At 33.7% G+C, this 17,594-nt stretch overlaps 1 protein-coding gene across 1 annotated transcript in view; it reads left to right on the top strand.

The window, feature by feature from the left end:
• FAM174A (family with sequence similarity 174 member A) overlaps positions 1 to 12,568 on the top strand; it is a 35,606-nt gene extending 23,038 nt beyond the window's left edge. The window contains exon 3 of the mRNA XM_072789540.1: positions 11,965 to 12,568. Coding sequence (XP_072645641.1) covers positions 11,965 to 11,968 — 4 coding nt within the window. The 3' untranslated portion in view covers positions 11,969 to 12,568. The remainder of the gene's footprint in view (positions 1 to 11,964) is intronic.
• The last annotated feature ends 5,026 nt before the right edge of the window (positions 12,569 to 17,594 follow it).

The following is a 17,594-nucleotide window of genomic DNA, read 5'->3' as shown; positions in this document are numbered from 1 at the left end:
CTGAGCCACTCGGGCTGCCCTGATGAAGTTCTTTATACTACCCCACAATAGCTCACATGCACATGGCTTTGCTAAAATAGGTAGAAATAATACCATTCCAAAAAAAAAATCTATATTATATATCTCCTTCCAGAGCTTTGTCCTTTGAACTGCTACATACTGATAAGTAATATGTAGTAAGTCTGTGTGTGTTTGTGTGTATGAGAGAGAGGCAGAAAGATAAATATTAGTAAACTTGATTTTTCTTTTTGCATTCTGAAGATATTTTGATTTTGGTCTGTGCTCTTCTATTTGTAAATCATGCTTTCACTCAAAATTGTGGGACTAATGGTCTACTAGTGTAGCTGCAACATTTATTCTTATAGATCTGTTCTTGCTGAGTGTTAAGACCTTTCCTAAGAGATTTGTATAAGCAAAATTACATGGTTATAAACTTAGTTCCCAAGCAAATGGAATGGTGAAAGGAGGTAGTAAAGATTCCATTCAGTAGGGAAAGACATGTTGAAATACAGGGGAGATTATTTGGCCAAAGGAAAACTAGAGTCCACAATTAGGTACAAATACCATGAGTACAGAAATCTTGTTTTTTTTTTTTTTTGTTTTTTGTTTTTAAGATTTTATTTATTTATTCATGAGAGACACAGAACGAGAAGCAGAGACATAGGCAGAGGGAGAAGCAGGCTCTCTGCAAGGAACCCGATCCAAGACTCCATCCCAGGACCCCGAGATCATGCCCTGAGATGAAGGCAGATCCTCAACCACTGAGCCACCCAGGTGTCTCAATCTTGGATTTTTATACAGGCAAAGTTGGGAGGACCAACTTTGGCAGGACATAGGGATGTGCCACAGGTTGTTTTTGTTTTTGTTTTGTTTCCTTTTTTGTTTTGAGAGAAATAGGTAGAGTTTTAGAATCTGCTAAAGAATTTGGTACTATCCTGCTGTTATTGCAAAACTATTGGTCTTGTTTGTGTGGAGTGTATATATTCATATAATCAGATTTGTGTTGTGAAGTAATACCTTTTGTAGTGATGGGGAAGGTGGCTTAGAAGAGACGAAGGATGGAGAAGGACAGAGGACAGACCAGGGTACATAGAAGGCACATAAAGAAGAGAATGGTTTCCATGAGATATAATTACCTCTAGTTATCTTTTATTTTATGGCCTGCCTCATCACAGATCTTTCTCCAATATTTATCCCTCTTTTGCCCCACTTTTCATGAATTTTGCATTCTAATAGGGAGCTAGACATTAATCAGAGCTACATAAACAGATTAAGTACAGGGTGATATGTGAACTTGTAGTGAGAGCATAGAACAAATAACCAAAAACTAATGGTCCAGAAAAGCCTCCTGGACAAGAAACATTAATGGAGACCTGAAAAAATGAGTAGAAGTTAGACTAAAATGAAAAGTGGTTACAGGGGTAAGGATTGGAGAGAAAACAGCAGGCACAAAGCACCAGAGGCAAAAGAGAATGTAGAGTATCCAAGGAAGTAAAAGAAGCTAAATAGATGCTATATTAATATGTATGAGAATAAATGAAGGAGTGAATAAATAATCTTTGAGCTTTGAATGCAAAAGTAAGAGTGATGGATAAGACAGAACAAAGAATCAAAAGCCAGATCATGATCCATGGCAGTCAGTGAGAAGTTACTCTACAGGTTATAAAAAAGCCACTTGGGAAATTTAAGATGGGGGAAAATATAATCAAAGTTGTGTTTTGAAAATTACATAGATTGTAGAGAAGCAAGGTAAGAAGTAAGGCAACCAGGAAGACCAGTTAGATAGTACAAGTACATGAGGTGGCCGGTACCAGAATGATAGCAAGAGAAACAGAAAGGGGTAAATTATTCAAGAAACTTTAAAAGGTATTATGAGCAAAATTTAGGAAATGTGTTTGGAGAGTAAAGGAGAGAGAAATTATTATAATAATGGAAAAGCATGTTTCAGGGGTAATGATAATTGTCAATGATAATTGATAATGGCATCATCTTCAGATTTTTAGTAGTATGTCCCCATATATTTGAAAAAAAGACTTAGAAAAAACTTTTGTATAGATATGTTTAAAGTAAGGAGAACAGCAAATAAACAGTGCTTACCTGTTCATTCGCAGATTCATTCATTCATCCAAAAAATGAATGATGGAGCAGCTATATATACATATATATAGGTGCTGTTTAATGCCTGGGACTGATCTGGCCACTTGGGACTGACAGTAATAAAGCTGACAGTTTCAGAATCACTTTGCCTATGGCCCTAAAATAAACAAAGCTTCTAAGAAGGTTTAGGATTTGTTAGTTTTCTCTTCACAACCCCATCTTGCCCAAGACTGAGAGTATATAGTTAGATATGTGATTTGTCATAGTTTTTTCCTCCTCCCCTCTTCAGTGTGTTTATCATAATCGCTTGAAATATAATTGAACTCATTTGAACTTGTGTTCAAATTTAGATTCCCTCTTCCCATTTTCATTGTCATTTTTAATATGAAAAATACTAACATGCTTCCAAAAATAAAAACTACACACATTTTTTGAAGAATACACACAAAGAAGTATCACAATTATTTTGTAATTATAAATTATACTACAGTTAATAACGTTGTACATATGTATTTTTGTGTTGTTGCAGGTGCATTTTCAGGGTAAATTTCTAGAACTGGAATTAAAGTTCAAAGGGTATGAAATCAATTTTAACCATGAAAATTAGAAGGGACTATGAAATATCCCCATGGACATAGCAAATTACATGAATTCATTTTTTTTCTATTAAAAGCAGTGATAAACTGCCTATTATTTGTCCCCAGTTACTCTACTAAGCTATGGGAATATGGTAGTGAACAAAATTGGACAAATTTCCCATCCTCGTTTTAGTTAACAATCTAGTAGATGTACATAAGCTAGAAATACACAACAAAGATGTCTTGGCTAGACTTGAGATTTTCCTTTACTGGTTTTTGACATTGCCAAAATCAGGGTAATGGTCTTCTCTAAAGCAGACCTACTTTTGCCTCTTTTAAAATGATCATTGAGATGGATATTTCACTGCACCAAGAAGCGAAGAGCAAACAGTTTTTCTGTGTTCTCCATTTTTATTTTTCAAACAATATTAAACATCAATTAAATAACATCTGCACTGATTCTAGGCCTCTGCTTTGATTTTTTTTTCATACTCTGTGTGGTTACAGACCCCCTTTTCTGTCTCTCACTTAGGGGAAAGTAGACACTTTTCTTTTCTACTACAGTTTTGTAGTAAGAAACAATAGTTTTCTGTGGCTGACAAGTTTTGTAGAGGTGTGTTTATATTCCTATTACCTTCTGTAGCTTAGAGATTATTGTCTGCGATGTGATGTACTGTTCAAACTCTGCTACTTCATTTGAAGCTGATTCACTGGGTAAGACTCTCTCTGATCTTCTAATGTTAATATTAAAAATTAAACATATTATGCTATCAATTTAGTAAACAATTCAAATTTATCTTGTGGGAAAGATATATATATATATAGATCTTAATTGTGACTGACTTAAGTAACATTATCAGGGTTAACGCTGTTTGTTTCTCCCGTTAGTAATGGGGGGAAATCAATACTTAGATGGAGATTATATTGTGAGGTACTTTTAGGGCCTGAAAGAGGACTTTTACCTAAGACTTCCCAGTGGTCCTACCATATAAATGGTAGAAGAAGCCAAGGGAATGGATGATAATATTGGTAGAGATGTCTTTACAGGGATAAGATCAGGGATCTTATCACTGAGCCCAATGGGGCACCCTGGGCAGAGCAGTAACAGAACTACAATAGGAGCAATTATAATAGTCACTTGTTAGGTATCTACTTGGGTGCAGGATATACAGACACTGTACTAAGCTCTTTACATATATTATGGAACCATCAAGACAATCTTGTAAAATAGTTCCTTTTGGTCTTATTTTAAAGATAAAAAATCCGAGGCTCAGAGAGTTTAATTTAGGCTTCTCTTCCTACTGTAACTTAATCCCATTTTTAAAATACGTATTTGATTTATACCTTTATAAAGAGAATAATTGTTAGTTCTCTTCATTCTGTCTTCTATATCAACACTTGCTTTTACTTTTTATTTTGCAAATGAGGACCCTAAAAATGAAGAATGTAAATATTATGATGTGCCTACCTTGCCAACTGCAATGCAGAATCCTATTAGTCTACAGTATAACTGCTGGTAATTCTTGTGGGATCAGCCTTACTGATGCTGCCTTCATTGTTTAAGTGCTTTCTAAAATTAGTTCCTCTTTATTTTCCAGATCCTATCCACAGAATAACAGGAAGCAAGTTATTTCCAGAGAGACAAATGAATTTCCTTGCTTATAATTTTATCACGGCATAAAACTATCCTTTTGTAGCCAGCTCTTTCTGAGAGGAGTTTTTATTGTGGTTTTTAATATATCAGAATTTTAATGATTGCTGTTGGTAGTTAGAATTTGGGGTAATTATTTTCACTGTTTCTTTGTATTAGATGAAACCATATGAAACTGCCAAAATGTGGTTTAATATAACTTTCCTCAAGGAAATTTATTACTTCCTATAATAGTATATCACACATAGGGCAGACTCCAAATACAGTGCATCATGGCTCTGGCTCCTTTTCTTTGCCGTCTCTTGGTTCTGTTGGATCTGCACATCTTCATGTGTTGGCCTCATTTTTAGGTGCATCCCAGCATTTCCTATAATCATACCTAGAGTGGTAACTTTCAGTGGAATTTAGGGACTTGCTTTCTTCTGTCTCTTCCTCAGGAATGAGGAAAGTTTCCCCCAAAACTCTAAACAGATCTGTTTTTTTGTTTTGTTTTGTTTTGTTTTGTTTTTGCTTTCTATATTATTGGTTGTGTGGCCATTTCTAAACTAAACCCCAGGAAGAAAAGTGGAAGTACTGTGATTAGCTCAGAATTATCATTTTTATTTGAACGGATATTGAGATGTTAACCACCATTACCACTATACCTAGAACTTTTAACTGTTGAAGTTAATACAAATTGGGAAATTGTAGGAATGTGAAAAAAAATAATTTGAGCAACTTGGTTAATCTAATTTCTTTTTTAATTTTCTAATTTCTTTTGAAGTGCTTATTGATACTCTAATTTGGTTTATTAGAAGTAATATTTTTATGTTTAGTTACTTGAAACATTTTACACAAAGATATTAGAAAACTAAAACGCAAATGTCAATTCTATAATTGTAAGATGTGTCAGCCCACTTGGATAGAAAAACTGTTGAGGAATTAGGTAGCTTATACTGACTAAAAATTACCTTCATTTTTCTCAAAGAAAAATATTGGAAACAAATACTCATAAACAGTCCCCCAAAAAAGTTTAAAATACTGCTTTACTACACAACAAATGAAAACAGTACTTTCTTACCTTGTGTTTGATTTCTACTGAACATTAAAATTATTAGTATTTTATGATGACATACATACACTACAAGACCTTTTTACCATTCTTGGTAGCAGCTTCTAAAAGCTGGCACTTACATCACTTCAAGGCTATTTCAGTAGTTTTTGTCAAGTATGTAATTTTTAAAACCCTAAATTTGCTTTTTAGCTACTTCTGTTTTGCTTCAATAAATTTAATATTGTATGGCTTCATTACATTTGCGCTCAATGGTATTGACCACAAAATATTTTCTGGTTATTAACATTAGCATATCAGAATTAGAAAGCAGATTTGATATAAGTATTTAACCAGAAACACTCATTAAGAAGATCTTATTCAGTTACCAGTTTGAAAATGGTTCTGATTTCTAAAACACTACTTTCAATGAAAAACATATTATCAGAATAAACACTAAGATAATTAAAAGTAAATAGAATAGAGGAATGTGTCAATTACTAATATTTATGTTAGATAAAAATTGGTATTTTAGGATCTTTAGTGGTATGACTAGTAGGATCATCTGTACTTTCTGCACTTAATGGGTTCTATGCTGTCTTTGCCATTACTTAAATAAGATTAATAAGTAATAAAAGGTAATAAGAGAACCCTCATGTTCTTCTTCTTTCAGTATGTTTTACTTTCCTGTGGACACTGAGCCTTAGAAGAAAATTTGCCTTATCCCATTAATAATTAGACATCACAGTGTGCTTATTGGTTAAAAACATGAATCATTTGTATATTATTTTAACAAATGTTACATCAGATTTTATTTGGTAATGCTGTTTTCTCATATCATTGCATGGTCTAGAATTGTCCTATATAATTTGATAGCCATTAGCCACATGTGGCTCTTGAGGATATGAAATGTGACTAGTGTGATTGAGGAACTGAAATTTTAATTTTATTAAAATTTACTATAAATTGCCAGATGTGGCTAGTAGCTCTTGTGTTAGAACAGACCTAGAGCAAAAGTATTTGACTGATTTGGTTTAAATTAATACTATTAAATGAAAACTTATACAACAGTTAAATGACAAATTTCTATTTATATAGCAGGTGATCCATTTAATGAAATGTTTACAGCTTTTGTTCAGGATTTAAATTCTCCTCTGATTATTTGAATTGCAGTCTGTCTAAGGTGAGATAGATGAATATGCATAACTACCATGAAGCTGATATGCATGAATGGTGTTAAAGGCAATACAGGGACAAAGATCTCAAGTTTATGAAAAATTAAAACACAAGTTATTAAAACCTTTCCCAGTGTTCTCAGTTAGTAGTCATTCTTTAGAAGCCACAGATACTGTATCTTTAAAAGAACTTGAGAGAGAGAGAAAAAAAAAAAAAAACTCCAGGAATCTAATATTTGCAAATATATTTAAGTGAATAAAGAGTAACAATACTCTGGACTCCATTAGGACAGTTTTGTTTTGTTTTGTTTCTGAACCTGATGTAGATTTGTAACTGTTGAGATAGTTTAAGATTTTCAGTTAGCTTTTAGGTTGTCCTTGAAAATAGTGTCTTTTCTTTTAATCATTGTTTCATTATATAATATGAAAAGACAGGACATTCTTGAAGTTTGAAAAGTACTCAAACTGAGGTTTCCATAAGATTTATTAACATTCTCTTTATCTCATAGAAAACCATGATGATTTTTCTTTATTGGGTTAAGAATACTTAACAATGCTGTAGAACAAATTTCTAGAACTTACTCATCTTGCATAACTCAAACTTTATAACCATTGAGTAGCAACTCCCCATTTCACTCTCCTCTCAATCCCCAGAAACCACTTTTGTACTCTCTATTTCTCTAAGATTGGCTGCTTTATTTCCATATTTACTTTTGTCTATTTTAATAAAGAACATAGAATTACAGAAGTTTTTTTCTGAATTCAGGAGTTTTTCTCATGTCATAAGAAGTCTGTAGTAATTGAATCCTGGTATCAGTTCAGTAGCTGTTCGATCATAATGTTTACATTTATTCAGTTTTCTCCATCCTTTCCTCATGCTTATTTTATCCAGCTTCTATGGCTGCTATTATTTTAGCCATCGCGTCTGTTTCAGGCAACAAAAGGGTAAGAAGCAAGAACCCACCTCAAATCAGTCTCTTTATCAGGAAATCAAAATTTCTCAGAACTATCCTCTTCTTTCTAACAGTCTTCTACTCCTCTTTGCTAGCAAAACCAAAAACATAAAGAAAGTCAATATTTTTATTAGCAAACCAAAAGAGATAGTTAAGTGTTGAATAGATAGCTTATAATATTTCACCCTGACTGTTCAGAATGTTTTCTAAAGGTTAAATTTGGCAACTGGTAAGAGAAATATTTGCCTTTGGTGGTCACTGAATAAAGGTATGAGTTCTAGGGAATTATTGTTCATGAGTAGCAGTTTTGCAGAGCAGTAATAGGAATTTAACATCATAAACAGATTAGCTTTTTTTTTTTTTTAATACAGCTGTAAATGGTAGAACAATAGAGCATTTGACATTGCATCTAATCTTTAGACTTAAGTGACTAAATACTCATGACTGAGAAGTGCTGTGGTAAAATTAGGAGCACCAGAAGGTGATTATGTAGACTCAAGTGCTTCTTGAGCTTCTGTCATTGATAACTGAATATCCTTACTTCAGTCTCCTGAATCTTGTTTCTATTTCCTTACCAAGTCACCTGACAAGTAGTGTGACTGGACTGCATCTCTAAATGTTATTCCAGCTCTTGGGCTTTGTAATGGTTTCTGTTTTCATCCAGAAGAGTTCCATAAAAAGACATCCTTAATCACTTGGAAACTGTTTTATCCCATTCTTACAAAGAATAACTTATCCAGTAAATAATGGACCAAGATGCCAATAGAATTCAGGCTTACTTTCTAGGCTGAGGTTGTTTTTTGTCCTCTAAGTAATTTCCATGCTGTATTTGTGAGTCTGTAATAAGAGAGAATTATGTTAATTCTTCTTTTTTTTTTTTTTTTTCTTTTTTTGTCATCACCATCTTCCCAGTATCAAGCAATTTTCCTGGCAGATGATAGTTCAGTGTATGTTTGGTGATTAAATGAATGTCATTTTAGAAAAAAAAAAAATGTATGTATTAAATTTAGTAGCACACACAAACCAATAGGTTGCATACCCTATTTTAAATAAATCAAGGCATTAGGTATTGTGGTTACTGATACCTGTCTTCACATGAGACTATATTTGAAATAAATTTGTCTGTACTTGTTCTACATGTCACTGCCATAGAATGTGGTTTAGCAAGGATATAATGTTCTTAGGGTTTTTTAGATCTTAAATTCTAACTTAAATTTGTTAATTTCAGTAGTTATTTACAGCTTAAAAATTGTCAATTCAAAATTTAAACGGTATTAATTGAAGAATCTCTATACCTCCCTTCATGCTAAGGTAACATAAGTTTTATGGAGATTTTTACCATTATTCATTTAATCTAGACATTATTAATTTTAAGCTGTAACACTAAGAAAGAAGTCAATTTAATTATGAAATAATATGATATTTTTGTGTAATAGTGGAATTGTGCACACCAGCTTCTTAATACTTTTGCATTCTTCCTCCCTTCTAAAGAATTCGGCAATTGCTCTTGCCTTCGGGTGTATTTCTTGGTTTGTAATAGTTTTTCAGAACAGAAATTAGCAAAGGTTCGTCTACTTGGGATATTGGGACATCTTCCCATTTTTAAAGTCACGGTTGTTTCTTGGCAAAAATATGGAATTCTCACCATTATTTCGGTAGTAAACATTTGCTTCCCCAATAATAAACTATAGTTTACTACTTTCATTTGTTATACACATACAGTAACTTTTGCTTCAGTAATAATTCATGATATTATCTTTTTAAAGGCATTCAAGACATTAAACTCATTCTCTATAATACCAACAATGCATGTAATTCTATTGAAGTGACAAAGAACAAAGAGCCGGATCAGCTTTGTGCACATATAGGCAGTGGCAACTACATAGTAACCACCACCTGTCTGATCACATTTCTAAGATGCCTTCCATCAGCTGGAAGATGCATCTCAGGGTCAGAGATGTTAAAATATGAAAAATGTGTTTTAGAAACTGTGAAATCTAGTCATCCCTGCGAGAAGGTAGCCTTACTGTTCTGCTTGGTTTTGGGGCTTGAACCTCTAGTCCTGCCACTTTCTGGCCAAAAGAACATGTTGTTAACAAGTCCACACAGATTATATTATGTATTCCTCATTCTGTGTCTAAGCTTGAACCTTCAGTCTGCCTTGTACAACTTTGCCTCACCAGATACTGGAAACTCTTGGTTATTTTCCTGATGCCATACATACTAAGGCTTCACATTTTTAAATTGCTGTGAGATCTCTGAGAAACTGCGTTTGGGGTGGAAAATAGGAGAGTTCACTGAGGAGGTGATAAATTTAAGTTGCAGCTATTTTCGAAACTAGTAAGTTATTCTAATAAGAGCCTTATGAAAAAAGAAAGTTGCTTTTCAACTGAAAGCATGTGTCAAGGGATGCCGTGTATGAGAGTGTGTGCATTTGGCATGTTGTGAGCCCCTTTAACATAGGATATATCCTAGGATCATGGAAAATCAGTCAGATTTGGGGCCAGATCAAGAAGGCCATGTTAAATATACATAACTAAATATATATTAAGGATTTCGATTTTACTATTTGTGAAAGTGGTCATAAATCATTAACTGCTTTGGTGTGGAGTGATACTATGAGATACATGTTCTAGGAAAAGGATCTTGGTGACCTTATTAAAAAAAAAATGAGTTGGAAAGAAACTAAGGTCTAATTTTTTGAAGCTATTTCAGTTATTCAGTTGAGAAGTATAAAAAACAGAAGCAAAAGCTAGTTTAGGAGATGAAGGAAATGAAAACATTTGACAAGGCAGTAATACTCAATAGGATGTAGGGCATGAGTAGTAGTCAGAGGGCCTTGGTGCCCCCACTGGTGGAATGGTGACTAGATAGGTTGTGTTACCATTGTATGTGTTAAGAGGGTGAGAGGAAGGCCAGGTTTAAGGCTAGAAGATGACAGGTTTGATTCTTAATAGGTTAAAAATATTTCCTATGGGGCATGTAGAAAAAACATCTTCATTATTATTTGGTCTTTAGTGTAGTCGTGCCAGAGAAACTAGAGAATAGTGGTTCTACATAGCACATTGTAAGTGCTAGACAGGATGAAACATCTAGAATGGAATTCTGAGGCAATCCCAATTCAAGGAATGCAATGAGAAAACAGGTTGTACAGTCTGGAAAATAAAAAGATAAGATAAATAAGATAAATCTTATCTTCTGGAAAATAAAAAGATAAGATCAGAAGATAAATCTTCTCTTCAATAAGATTTGGATATATGCAAAATAATAGGTATGCATGTTCACATATGTTTTGGGATTGATTATGAATCTTAAAATGCATTTCTGAAACTGTACAATAAGAGATTCTTCGTGTACTAGGTACTTCTTGATCCCAAAACATCTTACAGTGTCATCATTAAATGTTGCTTAGATTCTGATAAGTAGCCTGAGTTCAAAAGGCTATTTAATGCTACAGTTGGGAATTAGGTACTTGTCATCTTATGTTTTTACTCTGCTAAATGGAACTGCAAGATTTATTCATCTGATTTTTTTCATAGTCCACAAATTCATTATCAAAACGATCAAGAGTTTCAGGCATGCAAAGGATAAGAGTTGTGTAAAAATGAGGACTAGGTTACATTGTTTTTTAATAGCCTTCAGTATCTTTGTTAAAAAGCTTAAATTTATCCTCAAATTAAAATATATTAAAAGTTCATTAGCTTTAGATTGTTTACTGAAGATTCAGATAAAATAATAAATTGGAAGAGAGTATAGTCATTCATATTTCCAATGAATTTTTAAATGTTGCTGGTGATTGTAAAGAAAGACTTATTAAGTTAGTAAGATCTGCACACCCTTGGCTGTTCTTTTACTCCAAATACTTTTTGGTTGTAATGGTCTTACCCGCAGAAATTTCTTGAAAGCAGTGGGTTTAGATTAATAGTACATCCTGGTGTAGAATTAGAGTTAAGGCCTAAAAAAGATGTATGTGATAAAAATGTAAACTCATACTACCAAAACTAGTCAGTAAAATAAGAAAATAGGCAACCTTATGGAAAAGTTCTATATGGATACACTTTGTAACTGAATTATAAATATTAAAAACATTTTTTGAGTGGCATCTGGGTGGCTCAGTAGGTTTGGCATCTGACTCTTGATTTCAGCTCAGATCATAATCTCTGGGGTCATGAGATCAAGCCCTGGGTTGAGACTTCATGCAGAGTCTGCTTGGGATTCTTTCTCCCTCTCCCCCTGCCCCTCCTACTGGTGCTTCCATACACACACACTCTCTTTCAAGTAAATAAAACAAACACATTTTTTTTGTTTCAGAGTATACTTAGGCATGTAGCTTCAGTTATATCCTCATTTCTGAAGGTTTAGAAGTAAAGAATTGTATTTACAGAAACTATAGAAACAAATAACTTTGGGAATATTTTGAAATGTTTTTGAATTGTTCCAGGATGAGCATTTAAAGTTTTGTTTTTTGTTTTTCTTGCAGATAAGAATGTGCCTTTTAATGAGAGGACTTCATCTTTCTACAATGAAGAGCAGAATTTCTATGTTTAAGGAATAAGAAGCCACTTTATCACTGGGGGAGGGGGGTATTTAAGTTACATATATTATGACAAATTTTAATTTGTTGCAATAAATACTGTATCGTTTTGTTATGTCTTTGTATGTATAGAAGTGCTCTTAATGGGCTCAGAGTTGTTGGGAGGGAACTGCACTATAATAGAAATCTGTATGAAAATTACTTTAAGCAAGGTGTTTTCTGATCAGTTACTATTGCTTACCATATTGTAAAAAGTTTTATATATTAATCAGTTAATGTTATTTTGTTTGGGGGTTTTATTTTATTATTGTTATTATTATTATTTTTTTTTTGGTGATTGCCCATTAGTTGCTTTTCCCCCCCATTAATTGTTTTTTGCTAAAACTATAAATCCCAGCAACAAACTGGTGTGTAAAAATAATTTAAGATTTCTTTACAGAGATGTATTCCCCATTTTTGTGGGAAAAAAGCCAAGTTTACTTTGCATTTGATTTTTTTAAATATTAATAAATGAGTTGTATGCAAAAAAATAAATATGATTTAAAAATTATTTTAAAGTGGTACAGAAAGAATATTTACAAAATAAACCCAAATATAGAATTATATAACATAAGTATTTTATATGATTTCTAGAAAAATCTTTCAAAAAATGTAACCATTCATATTTAGCAATTTGTTAAATTAAGATAGCTACTTTGATTAGATAATTTAGAAAACAATACATTTCAAAGCCATTTTATTTATTTACAGCATCGTGAGAGAAGTAATGGCAAAACATTCCAGTCATATATTAAGATGCAGGAGAGTAAGAAAGTAAGTGTGTAGACTTTGGCAGAGACTTAATAGCTCTGAACAAATTATGTAACTCTGTTGAGCTTCAATTTTTCACATTCTAAAATTAGGAGGGAATTTACGGGAAAAGCATGGGTCACAAGTTTCGTTGCTCATAGGGACCAGGGAGGAAATGTAAATATGTGGTGTCTGTCAGGATAGTCTAAGTCAGATAGTAGTAACAGATGGTCCCCAAATCACATGGGTTATAACAAAGATTTATTTCTCACTCATGCTACCCATTTGTTATGGACTGTGATTCTGCTCTCCGTTGTCTTTTCTTCAGGGTCAAGGCTGATGGAAAAACTTCTGCTTGGGATATTGCCTCATAGCTAGATGTCCAGACGTGTGAACTGCATGCTAGTTCATAAGCTTCTGCCCTAAAGTGATACATTTTATTTCCATCTACATTTTATTGGCCAAAACAAACTCTAAGGCTACTCCAGAGTCCAACAAGGCAAGGATAGGTAATCTGCTAGCAATGAGGTAAGTTGAAGTATTTGGCCACCCAAAATGCCAACTTAGTTTTACCAAGTATGCTAACTGGCTTAACCACAATGAGTCAGGTTCCCCTAATGTCATTGTATTTTTGTATGTTGTGTAATCAGGGACTTAAAGTTAAAATACATTTCCTACAAAAAATAAATAAATAAATAAAATAAATTTCTTCTTCTAAAAGGGTCAACTTCTGTTTCGCTCCCACAAATAGTTACTCTGAGGAACACTTGCCCAGTGCTACTAAGTCATGATATTGTTTTCCAAGGAAAACTAAGACTCCAGATTTCTTGTATAAAGTTTTCTCATTTTGAAATATTATTAGAACACTTTTCTGGATTTAAGTTTAGCCCCATACCTACCATTTTGTGATATTTGAAAATCCTATACAGTAGTATCTTAGAAATAATGGTAATTAATTTACTGACTGCTGTTATTTATAGACCGACTTTTACACTGAAACTAAATGGAGGTAAGAATCAAATCCACCCTAGAATAAGAATTCTGTTTAAGATAAAGTAATGATAATTTTAATAAATGATCTCCAAGTTAGTTTTTTTTTTTTTTTCCAAGTTAGGTTTAAAGATGTTACCAAAATGCCTTAAGTAGCAGCAATAACTTTATTAGAAATACACAATTTCTCTAGGTGACTATTTTAAAGAGATATCCTTAACTGAATATGGAAACTCTGGCATGTTTGTTAAAAATGCTCTTATTTCATTACATTTATTTTTTATTTTTATTTTTTTTAAGATTTTATTTACTTATTCATGAGAGACACAGAGAGAGAGAGAGAGAGAGAGAGAGAGGCAGAGGCAGACACACAGGCAGAGGGAGAAGCAGGCTCCATCAGGGAGCCTGATGTGGGACTCGATCCCAGGACTCCAGGATCACGCCCTGGGCTGAAGGCAGGCACTAAACTGCTGAGCCACCCAGGGATCCCCTCATTACATTATATAGTCATTCCTGAACTGCACATCTACTGATAAATAATCATCATAATAAGCCACACTCTGATTAACTTGCCAGATAGTATGCCAAAGTTTAGCTTCATTAGATATGTAACAAGCATGCTGATAAAATTGTTAGTATTTTCATCTCAAAGCTGTACATTATAAAATAGCTGGGGATACTTAGATGTTGTGAAAACCTGTTACTATTCTTCTTTCCCATTTTATACTTCTTTGTGGCTATTTTGTTGATGAGAACCTAACCTAGGAATTAGAGATCAATAGAGTGTAATATAATTGTGGTCGTAGCTTAGAATTAGAGTAAATTAGAGAAAGGATAAGTTTGGAGTAATTTATAGATGTTGTACACTTGAACTGACCAACTACTACATGAAGCTAGAAAATTAAGTAGCTTCTTTCTGCCTAATTTCTTGTAATTATTAGGTAGATAACCACTTCAGTCCAGTGAAAAGAAGCCCCTGGGCTTGGACTCAAACTGCACCCAGTCAGCTTCTAGGCGATTACTGACTTTAGTTGCCTTACTGAAGGTATAATCTATTACCTTGTATCACTTATGCTTTTCTCTTTTCTTTTTTTTTTTTAACTACTTTAGTTTTAATTTTATTCATTTTTTTCTTATATAATATAGTTTTACCTCATTTATACCTCTAAGTGAAACAATAAAGGAAAGATAGTTTGTTTTTCTCATGTTGGGAGGTAAAAAGAACTTAAAAAAAGATTGAAGGGATGACTCTAGCCAAATAATCAAATGATCTGTTCCATAAACATTTAGAATACTTCCCTGAATATTCCCCTGGCTACCCCACCAAGGCTACCCAAGTCAAAAATGACTTCCATAAACACCATCAGCGACCTGTTAGAATCAAGCAAAAATTACTCAATATCAAAATTATTGATATTTTCTCTCATTTGCACTATTAGTCCTATATCAGAAGTTGAGCATTTTAAATCTACAGACTCCAATATATTTTATCTGCCCCTTCTGCCCCCTGGCAATAGTATGTTACAAAGCAAGAAATAAAGATAGAAGGGAAGAAATTAGAGGTCGAGGAGTGGGTCTTCCTCATAACTTTCATGAGAAGCTGCTTGAGAAACCCTGAATGCTGTGTATTCATTCTATCATAAGATTCTAAAATAGAGCCACAGTGTAGGATGTATGGGCAGGTGTCTGACTTTGTTTTTGCGTATGTTTCTAAGTTTGTGTGTTTTTATTTGGATTTCTCTTTATTCTTATTATACAGGTTCCTTTAGTACTCATGCCATATCATTCAGGGATAAGGCAAAATTACTCAGTCCATTTTTGTCAAATAGGCTTTTGAACCAAAGTGAGGCAAACGTCTCTGATAGTTATTTCTGTTAACCTGCCATGGTCCTTTTTGGAACAACTTGGATCCCCACCTACTGTCATTACCTAAGAAGGATTAGGAATTCATTTCATCCTTTGACTCTACTCATCCCCTTGCCTGAAGAAAGTTCTTGAAATAGAGTGTAGCTTGGGCTATGTTTGTTTGTTTGTATCTCCAAAACTAGAAGGGTAGTAAACTTCAGACTTTAACTTTTCTCCCCTTATTTTATGTATTTTTTTCCACTGAATCTGTCGTTACTCGTCATCTATTCATTGTCTAATCTCCTTTTCTAAAATTCTTATTTTACTCGGGAAGTTTTGCATGCGCTATTAGCTTCTTCTGGGTAAATCATCTAAATTTTAGGTATACTAGTACCAGGGAAGTGAGGGAGAGTCAGAAAGCCTGCACATTAACTTGCTTCCAATCAAAAGGTATGTGACCTTTGAGTAGTTGCTGTTGATTTGTCCAATATGCAATACACCATACCCAAAGCTATGGGTTTAACAAATCCTAAAATATTAGGCAAAATCAATGGGTATGGTCTTTCAGAAAAGACAAATTCTATATCATTTCTGCTGATGATTATTTCTTTCTTGAAATATGGCAAGGTAGGCTCCAAAAGTAATCATCTCAATTCTTCGGCTTATCCTTTTAATGAATTTCAATATGTTGTTTTCAGGATATAGATAAATGAATTTTATTTCACAATATTCCATTGTTTGGGGTCTTTTTTTCTTCTCTTTGATTTTCTGTGATAAAGTAGACTTTGACAGATAGGAGTAGGTTAATCAAACTTATTTCTTATGCCCATAGGGGTCCATTGCTTATTGCTTCTGATTTAGTTGTCTGTCAAGGTATTCAACATTATTCCCATCAAAATCACCTACTCGGGGTATCTGCTCACAGTTTTATTTACTTTTAACTTCTTTACGTTGTACATGCTTTAAAAAACAATTATATCTGGGGACCTGAAAGCCAAAACTTTTAGTAGGAACAATGGGCCTTTTCATAGAAGTATTGAAGAACATAATTTCTTTTCTACAGGAAGTGTGATGGTTCCTGGCCTTTGGCAGGGGAATGGTTGGTGGGGGGTGGTGGGGGGTGGTTGGGGGGAGGGGCATATTTAAATACACATATGCTGATTCCACACTCAAAAATTCATGTTATACTGGCATAGGTAGTGGCTTAAACATCTGTACAATTAGAAAGCTACATAAGCAATTATTTTGTAAAGTCAGATTGAGATCCTTTTCTAAAGATTAACTGCATTATGATTGAGAGCAGAGCTTCAGAGTCTAACAGACCTGTACTGATTACTGGCTTCATCATTTTCCTCTTAGTATTTTCAATATTTCTTTTTTCGCAGGCTCCTACTCTCCACATATAACGAATAGTTCAGACTAACTGAACACTAGAGTGTTAAATGCGTTGGATTTGTTCATTCATTCAATCCTCACACTAACACTTTGAGAGAGAGAGATTATTATCCTCACTTTGCAGATAAGGATACTGAGGCTCAGAAAGATTGGAGAATCTGTTTCAGGCCCAATAGCTAGAAAGAAGCTAGAATTCAATGGCCTATTGAATATGAGTTGAGGAAATTTGTTTTTACTAATGGAAGTCTCACTTTGTTTCCAAATTAAGGATAAGATTGTTTATAAATGTACATACAGCAAAAAGATACAGTTTGTGGAGGTGAGGAAATTGAGGCACAGGAAAAGAAAGAACAAGTAGGAAAATAAAGTCATAATGTGATTTTATTTTATGCTATGAAATTCCCTACATTTGCTATATGCATGCCATAAGTGTTACTGAAGAGACCAGCAAAGCTATTCAGTTATTGCTGGTACAGGGATGAGAGGGAAATTTTTCCTGGGTTCTCAAGTAGTAATGTAATGAAGGCCCTCTGGGATACAGTGATGAACTCTTTCCT

Source organism: Canis lupus, chromosome 2 (assembly GCF_048164855.1).
Source record: "Canis lupus baileyi chromosome 2, mCanLup2.hap1, whole genome shotgun sequence".
NCBI classification, from domain to species: domain Eukaryota; kingdom Metazoa; phylum Chordata; class Mammalia; order Carnivora; family Canidae; genus Canis; species Canis lupus.
This window is presented reverse-complemented; position numbering and strand designations above follow the sequence as displayed.